Consider the following 26847-nt stretch of genomic DNA (forward strand, 5'->3'; position numbering starts at 1 on the left):
GCCTTGAATTTGATGCGAGCAGCAAGTGGTAGCCAGTGCAGAGAGATGAAGAGAGGCGTGACGTGGGCTCTTTTGGGCTCGTTAAAGACGAGACGTGCTGCAGCGTTCTGAATCATTTGTAGAGGCTTGATTGTGCATGATGGCAGTCCAGCCAGAAGAGCATTGCAGTAATCAAGCCTAGAAATGACCAGGGCTGCGTTTCCCAAAAGCATCGTAAGCTTAAGTTGATCGTAGCTCCATTGAAACCAATGGAGCTACGATCAACTTAGGCTTACGATGCTTTTAGGAAACGCTGCCCAGGGCCTGGACCAGAAGTTGAGTTGCATGCTCTGTTAGGAAGGGCCTGATTTTCCTGATATTGTAAAGTGCAAATCTGCATGACTGAGCTGTCTTAGCAATGTGGTCCTTGAAGTTCAGTTGGTCATCAAGGATTACTCCAAGATTTCTGGCCGAATTTGATGGGGTAATTGAGGATGTACCTAGCTGGATGCTGAAGTCATAATTTAGAGTCGGATTGGCAAGGAAAACGAGAAGCTCAGTCTTAGCCAGGTTGAGCTGTAGATGACTTAGGAGGTTAAAAAGACAGAAAACTGAAACTTTTGTGAGCAGTAAAAGTCAGTGTACACCCACATACTGTACAACTCACCCACATTACAGTAGGGCTACTATATATGTAGCAACGAAAATGAATGCGATGAGTTTGCTTTTGCTTAAATCTTTGCTTAAGACATTGTTTTGGCCATATATGCTGATGTCAGAATTCAAATCACTGTGTGATTTATGTTTAGATTCATTTTTGCTTACATAATCTTTGGTGTATTTTTGAGAAGAGTCATGAGCTTAGTTAGGAGGAGTGTGCAGAAATTTGGTTTGCCAATTATTTTCTCTATTTCTTATTTGCTTGAAGGTTTGTTGTCGCATGCAGTTAAATATTGTTGCCATACTTGGATTAATACATTTTTTTACTTTCAAATACAATAATCTTGCAAGGTCTTGCAAATTCAGCTGATACCATATAGCATATTTTATTTACACTCAGATACACAAGACTAACCGCCAATACCTTTGAATGAATGAGACATGATGCAAGGTTGGACTGCGGCCCTGTTATAGAAAAACAACAAGGATTTTCTGGATCGTGCTGGCAGTGTTACAAAACAGACTGCTGTCCTGCTGTCACTGACATGCAGATGCTGCGACCACGACTGTCTCGAACAAATCACTGACAGCACTGACTGATGACTGCTCTGAGCTCTCTCTTTCTCCCACTCTTGTCTTTTCTTTCTGTTTCCCATGCACACGTACATTCATGTGAAAGTGGTGAATGAATTCATATTAATTTATACAGATGATGTTTAATGTTATCGTGGCTGTTGCTGTTGACACTTGCGCTTTCAGAGGCTTCCTGTTGTTGTAACCAATGTAAAGCATACCGTTCCCAGGCACAGTTACAGTAATGCTTGCATGTAAATGAAAACCAAAAAACATTTAGATGGTAACGGGTCATCCGATTGATATTATCAAGTGATCATTGACTTTTTTTTTTTTTTTAATGGGATGTTTAGTGGCAGGTAAATCTAAAATTAAACAACAAAAATAAATATTAGTGGATGATTGTCACAAAATTTGTCAAAAACATGTCTGTCATATATCAAAAAAGCATCCTCTCATAAACTTTAAATTCAGAGACTAGTTCTTGAGTGGGCATCATATTTTGACCACCCCACTCTAAATAAAAGAAACCAGATGGAGAAAGTCGGCTTTGCGGACACACTTCTCCACAAACCATCTGCCTCCTACATTATACAGCAAAGAAGCAGTCTCTGTGGTCTTAGCAACGTCCTACACGTGACTCCTATACATCTCTCTCTCTTGTTCTCTCTCAGAGTGCAGCTGGGAGGCAGAGGGCCTTCAGCAGGGATTCTGGGACATTGACAGGCCCTCATTTTAAATCACAATGAGAGCTTATTCACACTTCTGTCACTGAATTAATGAAAGCGGTGTATCCATTTACTTTTGTGCCTTGAGTTCAGCAATCAAAAGGAAAGAAAAAATTGAAAAGTTGTTAAAGGGGTAGCACACCCAAAAATGATTCATAGAACTTCTGCACTATATTCACTAGTCTTCTGAAGCCATACAGTAGCTTTAAGTAAGAAGTAGACCAAAATGCAATTCATTATTTACTGATAATCTTGTGGCAGTGAGTTGTTAACAACTAAAGCCAGGTTATTGAATAGAACCTGAGGAAAGTGCATCGTAAATCAAATTCCTGACAATAATAAAATATTTATGTAGCAGGAACATCTCCATTATTCATGTTCATGAAATGGGCAAGTATGATAAATGGCCTGTGGTCACAACAGACAATACACTGATCCATTACAAAGGCACTTACAAAAAAGAATTCTACTAAATGTTGTTTACACTCTAATATGCGGGCAATATTTGCTCATAAGACCAAACTGTTTATGTGATAAATAATGACTAATTGTGCATTTGTTTATACATTTTCATGACAACTAAAAACATTGTCCACCTAAATTCTCCTTACTGTAATACATTTTTTTTTTTATGTTTTTATATTCTGTTTTATTTATAAATATATGCGTGCAATGTACATATATTTACATATAATTCCATTTTTGGATTTATCCAAACAACCTTTTGAAATATTGTATTTCTTAAAATATTTCTTTCTTAAAGTGCCCCTATTATGCTTTTTCAGATATTACCTTTTTGACTTTGATCCTTAAAACATTTGTAATAAAGTTACCAAAGTGCTTGACAAATGGAGTTATTGTCAACCCCATCCAAAAAAAGAGTAAAAACCAAATTCTAAACTGTCTCAATCAGTAATTCTAGTATTACTTCCTGCACGAACCTGCTCAGATTTGTAACAAATTTGTATAATGGACTATGCTCCTATGGACTTCATTGGCTGCCCACGAGCAACGTACACTTTGACCCACCCTTCAACACAGTGGTTGTAGCTGAGGCCTGGAAGACTTTGGTTTGTGTTGTCAACATTTCGAGAAGATGCTGTTTTCTGTGCTGTGAAAGCAAATCCACTTTGCATGCACTTCCAAAGGTTCAGAACTCTGGCTCAAATTGATACGGTAAAATCAATTCCATTGTTACTGTTCATATCAATGAGTATACAAGTGCTGAAGGAAGCCTCTGGAAGCAGAAATTCAGATATGTAACGGCTATTTTATTTCCAATACATGCTGTAGGCAGTAGACCAATCACAACAGGGCAACAGATCTGACCAATCAGAGCAGAGTAGGCTCTCAGAAAGAAGTTTGGAGACAGAGGTGATGCTGCGATAAAGTGTTTTTTGATCATGGATGCATGTGAATCTGTTGTTGTAAGTTAGGAATGACTGGAATTGATTAAGTGCTTTAATTCCAGTATTTTCAAAATCCACGTCAGCAATTTTTTAACCACCTCCACTCTTCAGTCAGATTTGCTGCAAGGTGCCATCTACCAGTGCTTCAATTGATTTTTGGTGCATCTTCAATTGATTTTCTCTTTTGATGGAAGGTCTCTGCTGGTACTCATCCCAGTTATGCTTTGCTCATAATGGATCCAGGTATTGGGAACATCACAGAGAAACAGTTTATAACCTGCACCAACAGATTATGATCTGTGATGTGCTTTATTGATTTATTGCTTAAAATGCACCATAATGTACTGCACATGTGCTAATGTACATGTAGTGTAAAGAAATCATAAAATGAGGATTTAATTATTTAATCATTTACTCATTTTTTTAATAACCCTCATTATACTGATTGAGTTGTGAGAGCCTTATGATAACTCTTCAAAACAGACTTTTATACCTGGCTCATTCCTCCTTCCTGTTTATCGTCTACTGTCATCTTCCAAACAAGACAGGATGCTTAAGTCATGAAACGCCGGATCTGCATGGTGTGAAAACCTGTGTCAGGGGAATCGGAACACTATTTCTATTGATCAGAGCGAGCAGCTGAAATATTATCTCTGTTACCTTGAAGTGCAGAACTTGGGCAGGTGATGTGAGCGAAGAGGTGATGTTGAAATGTGGGCACTTTTCACATTGGAAGCATTTTTTTTATTATTATTCAAATGAAATTAAACTTACATTAACAAACGCATCACATATTGTACCATCTAGCTATAATGTTGTGACATACCTTGCTGTTTATGTTGGTTTTTTTTGTTTTGTTTAGTTTTTTTGAGTGCTGACATCTCAGTCAAATTTGAGCAAGATCAAGTCTGTCATATCAGATCACATTATTGGTTTTGTTCATTTGCTGTCATTTAGCATATTAGTCTATTCAGAGAGTCACTTAATTGCTCATGACACTTGCTAATGGCACATGTCCATCAGTGTGTTAATTGTTTGATCATTTTGTCTTAATTCAGTATGTTCTTATGCAATGTTAAAATATGCAAAGACTATCTGCAAATCTTCTATTTGAGAGTTCCCAATTATGTTTTTTTTCTGAAATAGTTTCATAATGGAATACTAGTATAAAGCAAACTGCATACTGTGTACTAATTTAAAAAATATGTGCAGCATACAGAGATATGTTTCAAAGAGTAATTTGCTACAATGTTTACACAAATTCATTATGTGAGTCTTTGAAAAAAATCTGTTTAATTTAATGATACTGCTTCTGGGTCTTTTGCAATAATAATATTTAATGGTTAAGTTGAGCACATTGTATTGTCGGATATATTGTAGTATCTTGTGACTCTGATTTTATACAACACTTTCTGGCAAATATAGTAGACTTTTTGTATTGTGAAATATGTGAAAATTACAATTTCTTTCTTTTTTTTTCTATTTCAATATATTTTTTAAATGTAATTTATTCCTGTGTTGGGAAAGCTAAATTTTCAGCAGTCATTACTCCAGTCTTCAATGTCACATGATCCTTCAGAAATCATTCTAACAAGATTTATCAATGTTGAATACAGTTGATGCTTAATATTTTTGTAGATACGTTTTTCATGATTCTTTAATGAGTAGAAAGTTCAAAAGAACAGCATTTATTTAAAAGGTAGGGTAGGCAATTTCAGAGAGGCTAGCAATAGCATGCTAGCTTTGAAAGCATGAGATCCTACCCTCCAAAGCCACGCCTTCTCCAAAACACATGAACGAACACAAAAGCGTCACGAGATGAGAGACAGCATTAAATTACCTCATTTTTCAAAGCACATAACATTGCAATAATAATGAACGTAAACAACTTATGGAGCTCTTACTTGTACCACCTGACTGCTGCAGATTAATTTCAGCGTTGATAGTGTTGACTAGGGCTGGGCGATATATCGCATGCGATTGTCACGCGCATTTCGTCAGTAAAGCCGGTTCCCTGATTACCGCTAAATCGCCATCACCTGCTTTCAAATGGAGCGGCATTTAATAGACACAGCCGTAGTTCACTGACAAGCTATGCAATATCGCGTTCACAATCGAAGGCGATTCCTCTGCGATAATGAACGTGATATTGCGTAGCTTGTCAGTGATCTACGGTTCTGTCTATTAAATGCCGCTCCATTTGAAAGCAAGTGATGGCTATTTAGCGGTAATCAGGGAACCAGGGAACCAGCTTTACTGACGAAATGCGCGTGACAATCGCATGCGATATATCGCCCAGCCCTAGTGTTGACACAGAAACGCATAAATCCTAATCTGAGGACGTCGGCTCCAGGTAGAACGTCACGGGTTGCCATCTCGTAATTACAGTTACAACATGGCGTGAACACAGCATAAGCTCATTGTTTTGGTTCAGGAGGAACAGTAAAAGGCGGCTGCTGTTTGTTTGTGGTGCTCGGTGACTGTCTGTCTACAACTCTGCATAGCCTCATGAAACGGGCTGATGATGTGTGATGTCTGCGCGAGCAGGGTGAGCGGAGGTATAGAAATGCATATGTTGATAGGCATGTAGGACATTGTATCATTGCATTTGGACCGAATTCAATGATTGGATGAACATTTTTTAGTCCTGAGACTTCCACAGAAGATATATGTACATGTTAGACCACTTCTATTATTGATTCCTATCAGGATGTGAAGAGAGTTTCAACCAGTATAACAAAAAGTGTTTCTTTCTTAAAAAATGACGGGTTCCAAATTTTTGAATGGTAGTATGCATATGGGAAAAAATAGTACTAGTAATATGGTAGTATGCTGTTGTTAACATACCCATAATTTTTGTAGACATTATTTAAACTGAACACTGATGTCCCTCTTTTCCTGTCTCTGTCATTGATTTTCCTCCAGGCGTTCGGTCAGGCATACACCAACCAGCGTAAAGTAGCTGAGGATGGTGAGACAAACGAAGAGACGTTGCTGCAGGAGTCTGCCTCTAAAGAGGCCTATTACATGGGACGTCTGGTGGACCTTCAAACCCAGCTAAAACTGAGCAGCTCTGTGGCCTCCAACTCCCAAGCGGAGACCGAACGTCTCAACGCCCTGGTGCAAGAACTCAGAGAGGTGAGTATTTTCTTGTACTGGTGGAACTGTCATCAGCACACATTACATAATACACAATACACACGTTAATACACCCTTTCTGAAAGTAATTAATTTTATGAAACTTCATCTTGGACCAAAGGGTTATTTCGAGGGCAGTGAGTCTGTGTGCGTGTAGTGTGTCAGCAGTCATTGGTGTCAGGGTCAGAGACTGTCGCCATAGTGCATTGTAGGGGGCAAATCCATGGCTAAGCTGGGGCATAAGAGAAATACCCTGAGGTCGGCACAAAGACACACTGTACACACGAGCTGCCACTGCGGCCCTATGAGACAGGGAATTTCACTACGTTTTTCACCCTGGGTTCACATACCTTAAATTTAGAATAGCTTAATTATCACAGTACAAACAGGTACTCTCACAGCATGGATTACATTAAAATGAGCATTTTTATTCAGCTAAAGCTCAAATAATCAATGGAATGTCATGTTAATTTTATTTTACAAACAGTTTTACACTGTCTTCTTCTCTGATGACGTGTTTACTGATGCGAGGGTGAGGACAACCTGTCATTCACATGAGATCACAGCAATAGCAAACCACAACCATCCAATAAAAACCCAATGGACAATATCAAGTCCCAGCCTACGTTTTTTTTTCTTTTTGAGAAGTTGTTTCACTTGAATATGCATGTCACAACAGGCAGAAAAGACTATTGCAGCTTCCATTTCAAGCAGACTTTAAAGGATTAGTTCACTTTGAAATGAAAATTACCACCAGATTTACTCACCTTCAAGCCATCCTAGGTGTATTTGACTTTCTTCGCATCAGTTACGCTTTTTTCGTAAGTTGAATACGAAAGCGAGAGGTGTTACACTTTCTTCCTAAGTAAGTAGAATACGGAAGGTGGTCTGGTGGATGCTAGATATTTTACTTTATAATTTGTTAAATATGGATATTTTTCTGACACAAACGCATCATTTCACTTCAGAAGGCCTTTATTTACCCCCCGGAGCCGTGTGGAGTATGTTTATGATGGATGGATGCATTTTCTTGAGCTTCATACTCGTTGGTCCCGTTCACTGCCATTATAAAGCTTGGATGCGTCAGGATATTTATTAATATAACTCCGATTGTGTTAATCAGAAAAAGAAGGTCAAATACACCTAGGATGGCTTGATGGTGAGTAAATCTTGGGGTAATTTTCATTTCAAAGTGAACTAATCCTTTAAGCATTAAATCTTTATGAAAATAGCTTTATAAATCAGATATTGTTGGTGTTATCTGTTGGTGTAACATTAATAGAGACGTATAGTGTGTGTAGTCCAGCACAATGTGTTCAAAACTGCTATTTCAAAAATTTTTTTAAGAGTTGCTCATAAATCCTTAAAGTTTCAATGTTCAAGTTTCAATGTTAAAATAATTTTAATTATTCTAATGTAATGTACAGGAACAATATAAGAAAGCAGTTCATAAACTGACTTCCCAAAAACTCTGTGGCACCAGTTTGGGGCGGGTCTTCCTATTTATTTACCAATGGAAGAGAGGGTAAGCTGAAAGGGATGTTCGGAAGTCATTATCTTTGCAATACCATTTAATGCATCTAGTTTAATTTTGGCCTTTGTGTACTTCATAATGTGCGTGAAGCATTTCAGTCTTATAACCAGCATTACTGCTGCTGCTGTTTCTGGCATGGCACATATTGGGTTTGTTCCAGTAATGTAGGCTGCTGCACTGCTCCTGACCCCTGAGTGTGTGAAGCCCATGATTACCACTGCTACAATAGAGCTGTAGTGGGAGATAATTGGTCAGTAATCCTCTGGAGTTCATGCCCAGCTCATTTGAACTGGGACGGCATGGCTTTGAATATGCAATGAGACATCACATCCTCTGGGTGAGCTGTGATATTGTGTACGGTAATCAATATCCCAGCTCATAGGAAGGTCATCTGCCAGGATGTGCAAAATATCTTACACTATAACAATGTTTGATCCTCTTTATCCAGTAATGGATGACGGATTTATTGGTGATAGCTTAAGTTCAATTTGGATGGAAGTTGTTGCAGCTTCAGTGAATGTCTAGACCCTTTTTTTTTCCATAAACACTACAGTATAGGATGACAGATTACAAATACATACACACACAACCATTCAAAAGGTTTTTTTTCATGGTTTTGAAAGAAGTCACCAAGGCTGCATTTATTGAAAACAATATTGTGAAATTATTACAATTAAAAATTTTATTTTAACATGTTTTTTATTTTAATATATTTTAAAATGTAATTTATTCCTGTGATGACAAAGCTGACTTTTCAGCAGCTGTTTGCTCCAGTCTTCAGTGTCACATGATCCTTCAATCAATCAATAAATGTTGAAAACAGTTACAGTGGGTACGGAAAGTATTCAGACCCCCTTAAATTTTTCACTCTTTGTTATATTGCAGCCATTTGTTAAAATCATTTAAGTTATTTTTTTTCCTAATTAATGTACACACAGCACCCCATATTGACAGAAAAACACAGAATTGTTGATATTTTTGCAGATTTATTAAAAAAGAAAAACTGAAATATCACATGGTCCTAAGTATTCAGACCCTTTGCTGTGACACTCATATATTTAGCTCAGGTGCTGTCCATTTCTTCTGATCATCCTTGAGATGGTTCTACACTTTCATTTGAGTCCAGCTGTGTTTGATTATACTGATTGGACTTGATTAGGAAAGCCACACACCTGTCTATATAAGACCTTACAGCTTACAGTGCATGTCAGAGCAAATGAGAATCATGAGGTCAAAGGAAATGCCTGAAGAGCTCAGAGACAGAATTGTGACAAGGCACAGATCTGGCCAAGATTACAAAAAATTTCCTGCTGCACTTAAGGTTCCTAAGAGCACAGTGGCCTCCATAATTCTTAAATGGAAGATGTTTGGGACGACCAGAACCCTTCCTAGAGCTGGCCGTCTGGCCAAACTGAGCTATCGGGGGAGAAGAGCCTTGGTGAGAGACGTAAAGAAGAACCCAAAGATCACTGTGGCTGAGCTCCAGAGATGCAGTCGGGAGATGGGAAAAAGTTGTAGAAAGTCAACCATCACTACAGCCCTCCACCAGTCGGGGCTTTATGGCAGAGTTGCCCGACGGAAGCCTCTCCTCAGTGCAAGATACATGAAAGCCCGCATGGAGTTTGCCAAGATGGTGAGAAATAAGATTCTCTGGTCTGATGAGACCAAGATAGAACTTTTTGGCCTTAATTCTAAGCGGTATGTGTGGAGAAAACCAGGCACTGCTCATCACCTGTCCAATACAGTCCCAACAGTGAAGCATGGTGGTGGCAGCATCATGCTGTGGGGGTGTTGTTCAGCTGCAGGGACAAGACGACTGGTTGCAATCGAGGGAAAGATGAATGCGGCCAAGTACAGGGATATCCTGGACGAAAACCTTCTCCAGAGTGCTCAGGACCTCAGACTGGGCCGAAGGTTTACCTTCCAACAAGACAATGACCCTAAGCAGCTAAAATAACGAAGGAGTGGCCTCACAACAACTCCGTGACTGTTCTTGAATGGCCCAGCCAGAGCCCTGACTTAAACTCAATTGAGCATCTCTGGAGAGACCTAAAAATGGCTGTCCACCAACGTTTACCATCCAACCTGACAAAACTTGAGAGGATCTGCAAGGAGGAATTGCAGAGGATCCCCAAATCCAGGTGTGAAAAACTTGTTGCATCTTTCCCAAAAAGACTCATGGCTGTATTAGATCAAAAGGGTGCTTCTACTAAATACTAAGCAAAGGGTCTGAATACTTAGGACCATGTGATATTTCAGTTTTTCTTTTTTAATAAATCTGCAAAAATGTCAATAATTCTGTGTTTTTCTGTCAATATAGGGTGCTGTGTGTACATAAATGAGGAAAAAAATGAACTTAAATGATTTTAGTAAATGGCTGCAATATAACAAAGAGTGAAAAATTTAAGGGGGTCTGAATATTTTCCGTACCCACTGTATGCTGCTTATTTTTTGTGTGCAAACCGTGATACTTTTTTTTCAGGATTCTTTGATAAATAGACACCGTAAATGTCTTCACTGTCACTTTTGGCCAAATTAATGCATCTGTAACAAGGTTTAAGGCTCGGGGAGAAGGAGGTGTGAACCAGCGAACATTCAAACATACTTTAATTATAAAATAAACAAACACCAAATGAAAGTAAAGCGGCAACCCCTCACGGACAACTGCCACATGAACATAAACAAAACAAAATGTAAAGTCCAGGCCTGTTCCTCTCTCGTTCTTGGCTGTTATCACTCCTCCGAGCTCCTCTGTGAGACTCGAGGCTTGCTCCGTTCCCACGGCTCTCGGCCCCACCCTGCTTGACACAGCATCCTTGCTGAATAAAAGTTTTCATTTCCTTCTTAATCTCAGAAAAAAAAGTCTTACTGTCCCCAGACTTTTGAGTGGCATAGTGTAAATTATATATGTAACACAAAATAAAACAAGTGGTGTTCAGATTAATAAAATATGCAGTGCACTACACGCCTGTCCTACTGCCAAATCAGCTTCTTGGGTTCAAGGCTGGCTCTGTTCCCATGTCTGTTTCACACCTTTGACTCTTTATCAGCAGTTTTGCCCAGTTTGTGCAATGGTTTGGGGTTTTCTCTCTCAGTAATTGTGATTTTCCAGCAATCTGCTCTTGAAGAATGTTTTAAAGTATTCCAAAGATTACTACACCGTTAAGATCAGGGCCGGTACCTTGGAATAAAGCCATAAAGTGGTACATTTGGCCACTCGTTGTGGCTCACTGTTATATAGATTAATGCTACATTCTCAGACACCTTGCGATTTATACAATATTTTGTCATCTTGCTTGTCACATTCTGTTTCAGCTGTTAAAAAAGGCCATTGTTTCAGCTTTCCCATATAGATATGAACTTTGAGGAAGAAAGTGCTGACTTGAGGGTTTCCTCTGGCAGGAAAGTAATTTGTTACCCAGCATTCCAGTCTGCACAAGTATGGACATGATCAGTCTTAGACTCTGACTCACTGACACAATGCTATTATATGTAAGCCTAATGGATCTTTATAGATTGCTTTCAAAGATTCATCATGACATACTCCCACATACCACCAATATAATGACAATAAGGAGGCTCTAAATAGATATATAGGTTTTATTGCTGCTAATCATTTATTTATTTTATTTTATTTTATTTTATTAGTCACCCTCTTTTCAAATGATTAGTCATAAAATCCACTGTAAACACTGGAAGTGTCATAATTATCACAGATATGGTGGACAGACTACATAGGTGTATTGGCCTTTCTGGTACTGCATTGAACTGGTTTACATCTTATCTCTCAGAACATTCTCAATTTGTCTACCTGGGCACTAATAGATCTCAGACTGTGCCATTACGACAGGGTGTCCCTCAGGGGTCAGTGTTGGGTCCTACTCTGTTCAGTATTTATATGCTGCCTCTTGGGCAGATTATCCAGAAGTATGGCCTGGGCTATCATTGCTGTGCTGACAACACAGATTTAGCACTCAGCCTGATTTTACTTCTGCCCCTTCAACTCTCTCTGCTTGTTTGTTGGAAATAAAGGCATGGATGAAACATAACTTTCTTAAATTAAATTAGTCTAAAACTGAAATTTTGTTAATCGTACTAACTAATGTTAGTAAGTGCAATAACTTTAAACTTACCGCAGACAATAGCCTAATCTCTCCTTTTGTCCAGGTATGGAATTTGGGTGTGATTTTTGATGCTCGGCTGACTTTTAATACCCATTTTAAAAAAGTTTCTCTAGAACGATCTCCAGAATATCACCTTTATTATTAATATTATTATAGTATTAAACCTTTTTTTCTCTAGGCCTGGCTCAGAAAAGCTTATTCATGCCTTTATTAAATCTAGGCTTTATTTCTGTAATTCACTTTTTGCATCAAGAGGTTGCAATATATGCAAAATTTAGCTGATCGTATCTTGACGTGTCTACATCTTCACATCAACACATTACCTCTGTGCTTCTTCAACTGCATTGCTTCCAGTTCAATCAATTCTTATTTTAACTTATAAAGCAACACATGGGTTGGCTCCAGTTTGCATTTGTGATTTGGTTACACCAACCATACCTCCTCGTTTTCTCTGCTATTCTGGTTCTCTTTCTCTTTATCAGCCCTTCTGTAAACTTACAACCATGGGAGGAAGAGCTTTTTCTTACATTGCTCCACAGTTATGGAATTCATTACCTGCTTCTCTTAGGAATGCTCCTTTTTTTTAAAAAATTTAAAGAATCTTCTCAAAACATCTTTTTAGTAAAGTTTTTATTTTGTAATTTTTAATTATTGTGGTAATTGATATTATTTACTTTGTATTATTTGTTTTTTTGCTTTCTGTTACATGTAGCGCTTTGAGAAAGGCGCATTGCAAATAAAATGCATTTTTATTATTAGATGCAGAGGTTACGTTTTAAATTAACTGATCTAAATTGTTGCTAGAACCTGGTTCATTATGTTTGAAGAGGAACTGCCTCCCTTGTCTCCTCGGAGAAGACAAACCCCTCAAACTATTCTGTCCAGAACATCAATATTATTTTTACCTCTTTAATAAGCTTATTTTGTCAGTCGTCTTTTCTTCTGAAATGGGGTCATGCTTAAAAAGCCAAATGACTCACTTTTTTCTGTGTTGTCCTTCCCTTACTCTCTTTCAGAATAATGAGATGTTAGAGCTACAGAGGAGCAGGATGAGAGAAGAAATAAGAGAGTATAAGTTCAGAGAGACCAGACTGCTGCAGGACTACACTGAACTGGAGGAGGAGAACATCACTCTACAGAAACTAGTGTCAACACTCAAGCAGAATCAGGTATACTGTATATACTGTACACACACACACTAATTGTGAAACACAAAGTCATTCTATGTGAGTAAAAGCTACTATAGGGTATAATACAGGGGACATAGCATTTGTAACAAGTTTTTCTTCACACTTATATTAGTCAGGTTTCTTGCACCAAAATGTTCAGAATTTAGTTTTATGCTACTATTTTCCACCCTCAAATTTAAGCAGGCTGTTTTTCCTACTGTACTTTCAAGCGTAACATGATTTATCTAAGTAAGACATGCTCCTGGATCACCATCCTTGTTGATTCTGGAACAACATTCCTATTAACCAATCAGATTTGAGGGTTAGGTTTAAGGTTGGGGTTCAGGGGTTACAACTACATTTTCATAATGATTTCCTCTGATTTTAGGAGTAGGTAAGAGTTAGGACTATGATTTTATGGGATGATTTAATGGGAAAGCATGTTTACCTAAGAACATTTTTAGGGTTAGTTCACCCAAAAATGAAAATTATATCATTAATTACTCACCGTCGTGTCGTTCCAAACCTGTGAGACCTTCGTTCATCTTCGGAACACAAATTAAGATATTTTTGATCAAATCCGATGGTTCAGTGAGGCCTGCATAGACAGCAATAACACTCCCTTTTCAATGCCCAGAAAGCTACTAAAAACATTTTTAAAACAGTTCATGTGACAATAGTTGTTCAACCATAATATTATAAAGCAACGAGAATATTTTTTGTTCGCCAAAAATAACAAAATAGCGACTTTATTCCACAATATCTAGTGAAGGGCAATTTCAAGACACTGCTTCATGAAGCTTTGAATCTTTACGAATCATTTGTTTTGAATCAGTGATTCAGGGCGCATAACAAACTGCCAAGGTCACATGAACTATTGAAGTTTCAAAACGCTTATGACGTAACCAAGCCTCATTTACTGAAATCATGTGATTTTGGTGCTCTGAATCACTGATTCGAAAAAAAAAAAAGATTCATAAAGATTCAAAGCTTCATGAAGCAGTGTTCTGAAATCGCCCATCAATAGATATTGTGGAATAAAGTTGCTATTTTGTTATTTTTGGAGCACAAAAAGTATTCTTGTCGCTTTTAATATTAAGGTTGAAACGCTGTAGTTAACTGTTTTAAATATGTTTTAGTAGCTTTCTGGGCATTTAAAAATGGAGTGTCATTGCTGGCGATGCAGGCCTCACTGAGCCATCGTATTTGATCAAAAATATCTTAATTTGTGTTCCGAAGATGAACGAAAGTCTTATGGGTGTGGAACAACATGAGGGTGAGTAATTAATGACAGAAATTTCATTTATGGGTGAACTAACCCTTTAAGGTATTGTGTGTATCTTTAAGATCATGCCATATGCCAAATGACCTCAATTGTGATTGGATAACATATTTTTGTTGCAGTTGCAGAATAATAGTAATAATAAATAAATAGATAAAAATTATAGTATAAAATATATAGTATAATATATAAAATATATTCTTTAGTTACATTTCAGATAAATGTTTATATATATATATATATATATATATATATATATATATATATATATATATATATATATATATATATATATATATATACACAGGTGCTGGTCATATAATTAGAATATCGTGAAAAAGTTCATTTTTTTATTGTAAATTATTTTAAAAAATGAAACTTTCATTTATACTAGATTCCCTACATGTAAAGTAAAACATTTCAAAAGTTTTTTTTTTTTTAATTTGTTGATTAGAGCGTACAGCTAATGAAAGTCCAAAATCCAGTATCTCAAAACATTAGAATATTTACATTTGAGTTTCATTAAATGACCATCCCTACAGTATAAATTCCGGGTATCTCTTGTTCTTTGAAACCACACTAATGGGGAAGACTGCTGACATGGCAATGGTCCAGGAGACAATCATTGACAGCCTCCACAAAGAGAGTAAGTCACAGATGGTCATTACTGAATGTGGTGGCTGTTTACAGAGTGATGTATCAAAGCATATTAAATGCAAAGTTGACTAGAAGGAAGAAATTGGGTAGGCAAAGGTGCACAAGCAACAGGGATGACCACAAGCTTGAGAATACTGTCAAGTAAAGCCGATTCAAACACTTGGGAGAGCTTCACAATGAGTCAAATGAAGCCGGAGTCAGCGCATCAAGAGTCACCACACTCAGACATCTTCAGGAAAAGGACTACCAAGCCACTTCTGAAACAGAAACAACATCAGAAGCATCTTACCTGGGCTAAGGAGAAAAGAATTGGACAGTGAACAGTGGTCAAAAGTCCTCTTTTCAGATAAAAGTACATTTTGCATTTCATGTTGAAATCATGGTCCCAGAGTCTGAAGGAAGACTGGAGAGGCACAGAATCCAAGCTGCTTGAAGTCTAGTGTGAAGTTTCTGAAGTTAGTAATGATTTGGGGGGCCGTGACGTCTGCTGGTGTTGGTCCATTGTGTTTTATCAAGTGCAAAGTCAATGCAGCCATCTTCCAGGAGATTTTGGAGCACTTTATGCTTCCATCTGCTGACAAGCTTTATGGAGATGCTGATTTCCTTTTCCAGCAGGACTTTAGCACCTGCCCACAGTGCAAAAACCACTTCCAAGTGGTTTGCTGACCATGATATTACTGTGCTTTATTGGCTAGCCAACATGCCTGACCCCTGAATCTATGGGATATTTTCAAGATAAAGATGAGAAACAGTTGATCCAACAATATATAGATGATCTGAAGGCTCAATAGTGCCTCAGCAGTGCCACAGGCTGATCACTTCCATGCCACACTTCACTGATGCTCTAATTTGTGCTAGGAGCAAGTCATTTGCTGTATTATGTGCTGCCGACCAAGTATTGAGTGCACAAATGAACATACTTTAAAGAACTTGAACTTTTCTGTTTTGAAAATCCATTTTTTGATTGATCTTAGGAAATATTCTAATATATATATATATTAACAGATTTTCTTGTGTAAGTATATATAATAATATATAATATTATGAATTATATTATAATGTTTTAACTATAAATATATATTTAAATGCTAAAATCATTTAGCATTTGTCTTATTTTATTCTATTCTTATGCATTTAATTCTGTGCTAAATAAGGTACTGAAGTGATTTAGTCATTTAAAAATAAAACAAAATATTGTTATTATTATTATATATTCCACAGTCTAGTGCCAACCTGTTCTCATTCTCTGTCAATACAGGTGGAATACGAAGGTCTAAAGCATGAAATCAAAGTACTTGAGGAAGAGACGGTGCTACTCAACAGCCAGCTGGAAGATGCTTTGCGTTTAAAAGATATTTCCGAAGGCCAGTTGGAGGAGGCATTGGATGCTCTGAAGAGTGAGAGAGAGCAAAAGAACAATCTCAGAAAGGAGCTGGCCCATCAGCTCAGCCTGACGGACAGCGTGTATGGAGCCACCACCCACCTGGCCATCTCGGCCGTGGAGGGTTTGAAATTCGCAGAGGAGGCGGCAACCAACGGCACATCTGCATCCGGGTCCAGCCCCAACAATGAGGACAGTAACCGGTGTAATGAGTTCAATGGGCATGGACCAAAAGTGAATGGAGAATATCACCGACCTGGAGGCAGGAAGGGAGAGGTGTTGCACCCAGTCTCTGATCTCTTCAGCGAACTCAACCTGTCTGAGATACAGAAACTCAAGCAACAGCTCCTACAGGTTAGTCACATGACATTTTCCCCCAATTTTTAGTCCATCTGTTTTTGCTCAGACATTCATAGTCAGATAAATCAATGAAGGTTGGTTTGATGGAAACTGTTATCCAGTGCATTAATGGGCAAGAAGAAGAGCTTTTCATTAGATTTTGTTGGCATTTAATGCTACTTTATAAACAAACACAGATACTTTACACATTAACCATTGTGCATCCAGCCAGTTTCAGTATACATCATTCCTTCCTTATTGGCACATTTTTATGCATTGACACTTCTACATTAGACATTTTTGTACTGACTGAAAAAATACCTTAGGTATTAAAGAGTTTAAGTGTAAATTTGAGTGAAGGAAAGTTGAATGCAGTAAATGCAATGGTCTATTTTGTGCTTCGAGAGGCTACTGTCAAGTTGATTACCATTATGAGTGAGTGCTTTGTGGCCGTCCCTGTAAAAGCGGGACACAGTACTGTATTTGTATGTGTGTGTGCCATGGGCATATTCAGCAAGAGAGACAGCATGGGATAAGAATAGAAAATCTGCCAGTGCGAACACAGAAACATAGAGAGCATCAGCTGCTTAAAGGAGTAAATGCAATGGTACATGTCAAACAAAAGTATAATATAGGAAAAACATATACAACACAATATAAAACAATATAATTTATTAAAATGTATCATTTGAATTTTAAGATAAAATTAATAATGACATCTATTTGTAATGATCTATTGAAAACACCATGGCCATTTGGTCATTTATGATAAAAAAAAAAACAAGGTTACCACACATAAATTCATCACATAGATCTAAACGGATCAATTTCATGAAAAGTATTATATAACATGTTTACATCTAAGTTTCTCCTCTGGGGAATGTGGCTGTAGTTTTCTCTAGCTATGTGGGATTGCCATCAAATACATAGCCAGAAGCCTGTTATTGCAGCCTCCTATTGCACAAAGTAGTTGCTACAGTTTTAATTCATATTTAGAGGCGCATTTTACACATTTTATCACTGTTTGGTTATAATGAATTGTTTCCTCACCCCTCAAGCAACTGTAATTGCCTGGCATTTATCCAAACAAAAAAATGTTTCCTCATCCACCCCTATATATTTCCCTTTGTTTTTCTTGGATCCTCTCCAGTAAGGAATCGATTGGGTTTCGCTATCTCAGCCTCAAGCGTTAGATGGCTGACGCTTCTGATACAATGAGTGATCAAAAAGCAATTAAGCAGCACTTGAGCTCAATGACAGGAATCACATGTCTGCATTTATGCTAAATTTGTGACAAGCAAGCTAACACACCTAACTATCACAACTGTCTGTAGAATGGAATTTTATAAGCCAACAGATAAAGTGAAATATTCAGTGTTTTTTTTCCCAATTTTTCTAGCAAATACTGTAGATAAAGCCTTTAAAAGTAGGCTCAAATGAAAAGCTCTTTTTAAAGGTAACATGTAATTCAATGATGGTGCCCTTTTGTTGACATTTCTGTGATTAATGGGATTAGCCAGTCTTGAGAAAATATTGTTCGTTGCTGACTTTCCAAAAGAAGCCTACACTTCTTTGAAATGTAACCCTAGTATTTATTTGCCAAGGAATCAAAGTTTGGCTGGTTAGTATTACTTACCCACCTGCCGGTAGATGTTGTACATTATCTGGACCAAAAAATCATCTTTGTCCATTGGCGGCATTTGAAAAGTAGCTGTGTTCAGATGGAATAAGATATGATGCATCATAAATATAAACTTTTCATTATATTATAGTATTATAGTCAGCTGAGCAACTGCTATTAAGAGCAAGACTGCTTTTTTTCCCATTAATTTGTATACTAATTTAGTTTATACTTGAAACTTGTTATTGTGTACTGCAAATATTGTTGACATATTATAAATTGCTTGTGATGTTTGTTAATTGTAAGTTGCTTTGGATAAATATGACCTCATCCGTTTGGGGTCAGTAAGATTTTTTTTTAAAAGTTTTTTAAAAAGGTCTCTTACGCTCACTAAGGCTGCATTTATTTGATCCAAAACACAGTAATATTATGAAATATTATTATAATTTAAAATAGCTATTTTCTGTTTTAATATATTTTAAAATGTAATTTATTCCTGTGATGGCAAAGCTGAATTTTCAGCATCATTACTCCAGTCTTCAATGTCACATGATCCTTCAGAAATCATTCTAATATGCTGATTCGATGCTCAAGAATCATTTCTTATTATTATCAATGTTGAAAACATTTTTTTTTTTTTTTTTTTTGTGGAAACTGATAAATTTTTTCAGGATAATTTGATGGGTAGAATGTCCAAAAGATCAGCATTTATTTTAAATAGAATTTATTTGAAATATCTTTTGTAACATTATAAATAACTTTCAATTACTGACACTTTTCATAGATTTGCTGCATCCTTGCTGAATAAAAGTATTTAATTAATTAAAAAAATAATCTTGCTGACCCCAAAATTTGGAACAGTAACATAAAGCAGTGGCAAAGCTAACAATAGTACCTTCTTGGTATTTGCTAACTAGCTGCATGTCTTCTTGTCTACTAGGTTGAGCGAGAGAAGGCGGTTCTGCTTACCAACCTGCAGGAATCTCAAACTCAGCTGCAGCATACGCAGGGTGCTTTAACTGAGCAACACAGTCGCGTTCACCGTCTTACGGAGCGTGTCAACGCTATGAAGCGTCTCCACAGCGACAAGGAGTTTGACACGGAGGAGTCTGAAAAGGCGGACGGGCCCATAAATGGTTGCTGCGAGTACGAGACGGACATCAATGGAATAGAGCTTCTGGAGTGCAAATATAGAGTTGCCGTGACTGAGGTCATTGACTTGAAGGCGGAGCTTAAGGCGTTGAAGGAAAAATATAACCAATCTGTGGAGAGCCAATCAGAAGAAAGCAACCACAGTGAAGGGAAGGTCCAGGCTCTCGAAGAGCAGGTGAAACGGTTGGAGAAGGCCTGCCGTGAGGGCCGCGAGAGGGTTAGCAGTCTGGAAGCAGAGCTCCGGTGCGCTTCAGGTATGGCTAGTGAAAGTAACGGCATGCTGAACGCAGCTCAGGATGAGCTGGTTACATTTAGTGAAGAACTCGCTCAGCTCTACCACCACGTCTGCTTGTGCAACAACGAGACACCCAACCGCGTCATGCTGGACTACTACCGCCAGAGCCGGGTCACACGTAGCGGCAGTCTCAAAGGCCCAGACGACCCGAGAGCCCTGCTTTCTCCACGTTTAGCTCGCCGTCTCGCGGCTGCTAACTCCTCAGACATGTCCAAGAGTCCTCAAGATTCTCCATCAAAGGAACCTCTAGGAGAAGGAACTAAAGGGGAAGCAGGAAGTCCCAACAGAACCCCCTTTGGTTCACCAATCAATGGTTCAACTCTCTCGCCCTCCCCAGTACCAGAGACAGGTGATCTCCGCAGGGAGCCCATGAACATCTATAACCTCAACGCCATCATCCGTGACCAGATCAAGCACCTGCAGAAAGCTGTAGACCGCTCGCTCCAGTTGTCCAGGCAGAGGGCTGCAGCACGAGAGCTGGCGCCCATCTTCGATAAGGATAAGGAGGCTTGCATGGAGGAGATCCTGAAACTTAAATCCCTCTTGAGCACCAAAAGAGAGCAGATCGCCACCTTGCGTCTTGTCCTAAAAGCCAACAAACAGGTACTGTTTATGTGTTTTTGCAACATATCCCAATATCTCCTGTTGTGTTTGGTCTCAAATAAAAGCATATACACATTTTTTATTTTTAGACTGCCGAGGTTGCCCTGGCGAACCTGAAGAGCAAATATGAAAATGAAAAGTCCATGGTGACAGAGACAATGATGAAGCTTAGAAATGAGCTGAAGGCCCTCAAAGAAGACGCAGCCACCTTTTCCTCACTGAGGGCAATGTTTGCCACAAGGTGCGTTTTCGGCCATTATATAACTGAGGACATCCAAATTGTAAATATTTACTTTTTTACATACACATTCCTGACCCTATCATTCATGATTCTTTAAAATGTAACTACTTGCTCTACCTCTGAAACTACTTTATTTTTCATCTGAAATCACCTAGGTAGGAAATAATTTTAGCCAATGACTAAATAGCCATTTGTAAGCCGTTGGTAAGAATGGGAATTTAGGCTCCGATTCCTCTTAATGATTCCAGTTTTTTAATGGTTCCATTAAGAGTTTATTATTACTTTTGTGGCATATATATTTGGGGGAAAAAATGAAATACTTTCCATTGCCAAATGATGAAATATTGTTAATAACATATATATTTAAATATGTTTAAATAGACTTTTATTTATGTTATTGAAGTAATTAAATGGCTGGCTGCCAGTAAAATAGACTTTTTTTATTGACTAATTTCTTTATTGACTTAAAGCTGCCCTAGAATTAAAAATTGAATTTATATTGGCATAGTTAACAAGAGTTCAGTACATGGAAATGACATACAGTGAGTCTCAAACACCATTGTTTCCTCCTTCTTATATAAATCTCATTTGTATAAAAGACCTCCGAAAAACAGGCGAATCTCATCATAACACCGACTGTTACGTAACAATCGGGATCATTAATATGTACGCCCCCAATATTTGCATATGCCAGCTCATGTTCAAGGCATTAGACAAGGGCAGGACATCTGGATGTGCACAGCTGAATCATCAGACTAGGTAAGCAAGCAAGAACAATAGCGAAAAATGGCAGATGGAGCAATAATAACTGACATGATCCATGATATCATGATATTTTAGTGATATTTGTAAATTGTCTTTCTAAATGTTTCGTTAGCATATTGCTAATGTACTGTTAAATGTGGTTAAAGTTACCATCGTTTCTTACTGTATTCACGGAGACAAGAGCCGTCACTATTTTCATTATTAAACACTTGCAGTCTGTATAATTCATAAACACAACTTCATTCTTTATAAATCTCTCCAACAGTGTAGCATTAGCCGTTAGCCACGGAGCACAGCCTCAAATTCATTCAGAATCAAATGTAAACATCCAAATAAATACAATACTCACATAATCGGACGCATACATGCAGTATGCATGACGAACACTTTGTAAAGATCCATTTTGAGGGTTATATTAGCAGTGTAAACTTTGTTTATGCACTGTTTAAGGCAAGCGCGAGCTCTGTGGGCGGGGAGCGTGAGCATTTAAAGGGGTCGCAACCTGAATCGGCGCATTTCTAATTATGCCCCAAAATAGGCAGTTAAAAAATGAATTAAAAAAATCTATGGGGTATTTTGAGCTGAAACTTCACAGACACATTCAGGGGACACCTTAGACTTCCGATGGCACCTTTAAATTAAATGCAATCCTGTAATTTGCTTTAAATATATATTAAACAAATGAAAAAAGTGACAACATCTCTAATTCTTTCATATTTATAAAATACTACTGACAAAAAGCATAATATTTAATTTTAGCTACACAATGTCATACAAACAACCAGTCAGTAATCTATACCTGTATGTGTTTGACTCACTAAAAAGAATTAGTCATTCATTTTTTCAGGTTGAATATTCTGTTTCACTCTGAAATACATTACAGTACAAAAATGCATTCCAAATGCATGTTTCAAGTTTTCTGAGTTAAGAGTTAAGATTCATAATTTTTTGTATAGCAGTGGCTCTCAACTATTGTGACTTCATGGTCCCCCATATACAGTATATATATAATATAATATAAAATTCTCCTTAATTCTTATCCAGTAAATCACAAACAATTGGAAAATCATGGGAATTTGAATATTGTTGCGAACAAATGGAGGACCATAGAATCACAAAGTAAATCTTGTTCTTTTTCTTCAGAAAAGTTTTTGATGGGCTGTAATAAAGTAAGAAATAGCTAAAAGCTTGTTTTGTCTTCTATCAATAAATCATTTTCTAAACCCCCCTAGTGGGCCCTAACCCCCTAGATTGAGAACCACTGTTGAACAGCATGTTCTGATGTTTTATGTTTGATCACTTTGAGTCATATTGAGGTTCTCTCTCTCCCTTTCTCTAGATGTGATGAGTACGTAACTCAACTGGATGAGATGCAGAGGCAGCTGGCTGCCGCAGAAGATGAAAAGAAGACTCTGAACTCCCTCCTGCGAATGGCCATTCAACAGAAACTGGCCCTCACGCAGCGTCTGGAGGACCTGGAGTTTGACCACGAGCAGTCGTCCTGTGGCCGTGGAGGGAAAGTGCCAAAAATTAAGAGCAGCCCTCAAAAAGTAAGTCATCGAACTGCACTCACTGCTCCCCCTAGTCCCACTGCATCAGTTTCGAAGCCTCCTTCCTGTCTATTCCAAAACAATATGGTTGCATCAGCTGGTAGCTCTCCTTCCCTGGATGTCCGTACTCCATCCTCCTCCTGGACCTCCTCAGCCCAGCCATTTTTCCTCGGCCAGTCGCAGTGGAACCTGGGCACTCAGACTTTAGTCTTAGACCCACAGACGTTAAGTATCGAGTTTTGTAATATTGTTCATAGTGGAGATTCTGGCCAATCTGATGCTCACGTTCCCAGGTCTGCTCCGACTTCCCCTTACCGTTCTCCTGTACTGGGCGCTCGGCAGCCGTCGCCACGTTCCGTGAGATCTCGCATGCGCTCCAGTGTGACTCAGTTCACACCTTCGGCGGCTTCAAGAAACTCTCTAGTCCAGCCTGGGATTCCCAAAATCCCTAGTACTGACCCTCAGTAGGTGACACAGTTTAAGGACAGACTGGTTTCCATCTTGACTGTTTGAGTCAACTCAGGGATATAATTTATACTATTTGAAATTTCAACAATAATTCATTCTGAACTGATTTATGTTTTGCTAACTCTAGATACATTTGGGTCACATCATGGCTTTGTGAGATGATACTTAATAAAATAAAATAATAATGATGTATAAAAATAAGATTAAATCAAAGAAATTGCACTACCTGTGTTTGATGGTTTTTTTGCGGACTGGGTTTTTGCAAGCATGCATCAGTAATGTATTCGGATCATATTGGAAGAATTGTTCCTTAAAGCGAAACCGGTATTGATTGGTGCATGTAGCCTATCTATTGGAATATCATCCCTGCATGTGTGCTTCCATTTCATGGCTTGGTGAAATGGGTGCTACGTACTGTTTGCCAAGCAGTTACTTTGTATGATGGAGTTTTCAGTTATTTTTGCATTAGCAAACAGCACATCTGATCTGACATAACTATAGCTCCATCCACTGGCGACAGTGTGCATTTAAGGATAGAACAGTTACCTTGGCCTTTATATCTATGTCTCCTCAGTCATAAAGCTTTGTTTCAAAGTGATTTATACTGGAATCATGAGCACTAGCCTTTAATCATATTAAACCTATTCTAAAGATAAATGTAAACTGCTTTGCCAGCTAACAAAAAATGCTCAGATGATCCCAAGGCACCCTGCTTGATAAAACGTGCCAGAGAGAGCTGTTCTATTCATGGATACAGCATATGGCAGTGCTGGATCTGCCATATGCAAATGCAGGGACGTGTTCTTACATATGCTGCCTGCTGCCCGGCTTCTGCATTTCAATGAGCTGTGTAGTACAGAACCACATCAAATGTGTCATTCATTCATGAGTCATTCTATGGAACTGGTGCCTTTTGAAGTTTGAAATTAAGTTAATTTCTTAATGATTCTAAACATTCTTTCATGCTTCATGAGTTTACGTTTTAAACAAATGTATTGTGCCAGCTCAAGCTAGTGTAAATGTATGAATTTGAATGTTTATTAATGGTTAATATGTTGATATGCTGTGGGTAACAGGGTTAAAGGTAACAGTTTTACCATTTTAATATGACATTTTTAAGCATTTTGCTTATAGCCATGGAATTCAAATGTGCTTATTAGATAATTTAAAGTTATTTCTTTATTATTAGTATTATTATATATAATGTATTATTCTGTATTATTATTATTACTACATCATTGTCTGTTTTTTTTTTTTCTAATTGCTTTTATACAAAATAATGTTAACAGTTTGACATTTTAAGCCCCCTACTGACATACATAACAGAGCAAAAGATAAAGTAATAAAATGAGTAGACAGATAACTTCCTGAAAGGATGATGTCATTATGATTACATTTATTTATTTATTTATTTATTTATTTAAATGAATGAATAAATAAATGTAATCCACTCATTTACTACTTATTATATTCACTTATTATACTCAACTAAAATCTCAAAATACATAGGAAGAGAAATGCTACTTTTTATTTACATACTTCTTCATCAAAATGTGAATATTTGCTAATATAGCAAGGAGAATGCCAGAAAAGCATATTTGTGACAAAAGAAAAATAAAAACAAGTGATTGACAACAAATAATGGATGACAAATTTTACTAAGTCTTAAAGTATTTTTTACACCTATGTATATTAAGTGCATATAATTTATAGAATAATATGTATATAATACAAAAAAGGCACTCGTTTTGTAGAATGACCTTTGTTTAAGGAGCTGTGGGCCAAAAAGCATTTGACAAGTTGAAGGTTCAGAACATCTGTGTTAGTATTGCTCAATCAAGACTGACCGAGATGCAGTTCATGCAGTTCTGATGGTAGACAGCGGTTAAATGTACATGTATAGACAAGCCTTTGGAAATGAGGTGTTTTTTCCTAGGAACAATCAGAGATTTCAGGTCTAGTTTAGTTTTCTAGTATTGCTGATTCCTGTGCCTTGCTTAAAGATATGTGACGTGTATTGTGTGTGATGTGACTCAGTAGATAGTGTTTGTAAATCACAGAGTTCAACAGTTTAGTGTAATGGAAACCAGTCTGATCCGCTTCACCTGTGTCACCTTGACATAATATGACGCATTTGACGTAATGTCAAATAAATGTATTACATCCATGCTCTGGAGGCGTAACACTTTTAAAAACAGATTATATTACAACAGTGACAATACCCAGTAACATAAAAACGCTTTATTATTCCTGGTAATGATGCCCCTAAAAGAGCAGTGGACGTTTCCTATCTCTGCCTGCAGGTGTCAGTGTTTCTAAATTTCACAACCTTTGCCCATCACTGAATGTGTCAAATGCTGTTTTGCCCATGTCAATTCAAAACATATCCCATCCACAGAGCTGTAGTTTCCTTCTGGTCAAAACAAAATAAGTATATATAATTAAATATAATATAAAAGAGATATTATTTTTTTGCTGTATGGAGATGGTTATGTCCCTAATGCATTTATACAAATAACCCAGTACACCCTAGCAAATGCATAGCAACGTTTTCAAAAACACATAGCAATCCCCTGACAACCACACATAAAACGCAAGCATCATGACGATGAGTTTTGCATAAAAACTACTCAAATTGTAATGGGAAAAATGCCCACATATTGCTCTAGATAAGTATGTGCTCTTAGCTAGACAGCATCAACTATAATGTTTTAAATCATACTTTTTGTCTTGTTAAATGTGTAAACGTATGTGTGTATGCACGCTCTCATTAACAAAGCAGCAACACTGAATGTCATTTGCTCCTGACACATGCTGTTTAAAAGTTTGAAATCAGTAAGATTTTTAAGAAATTAATACTTTTATTTAGAAAAGGTGCACTCAATTGATTGAAAGTGACAGTAAGGAACAAAAATACAATGCAGCACTGATGTTTTCAACATTGATAATAGTTATAATTGTTTCTTGAGCAGCAAATCGACATCATAAATTACATTTGAAAAAAATGTAAATAAAAAATGGTTATTTTAATTTGTAATAATATTTCACAATTTAACTGTTTTTGCTGCATTTATTAATCAAATATACAGCTTTAGTGAGCATAAGGGACTTTTACTTTACAAAAATCTTACCGATCCCAAACTTTTTTTTAACAGAAGGTGATACCTCCTTGCTTTCCT

The 26847-nt window shown here is 37.5% G+C and overlaps 1 protein-coding gene across 1 annotated transcript in view; it reads left to right on the forward strand.

Moving 5' to 3' along the window:
• bicd1a (bicaudal D homolog 1a) overlaps positions 1–26847 on the forward strand; it is a 50077-nt gene that overhangs the window by 17060 nt on the left and 6170 nt on the right. Inside the window, 6 exon segments of the mRNA XM_048168763.1 lie at positions 6275–6487; positions 13162–13314; positions 16512–16988; positions 19535–20644; positions 20734–20885; positions 22990–23200. Coding sequence (XP_048024720.1) covers positions 6275–6487; positions 13162–13314; positions 16512–16988; positions 19535–20644; positions 20734–20885; positions 22990–23200 — 2316 coding nt within the window.

This window comes from Megalobrama amblycephala, linkage group LG19, assembly GCF_018812025.1.
Source record: "Megalobrama amblycephala isolate DHTTF-2021 linkage group LG19, ASM1881202v1, whole genome shotgun sequence".
NCBI classification, from domain to species: Eukaryota; Metazoa; Chordata; class Actinopteri; order Cypriniformes; family Xenocyprididae; genus Megalobrama; species Megalobrama amblycephala.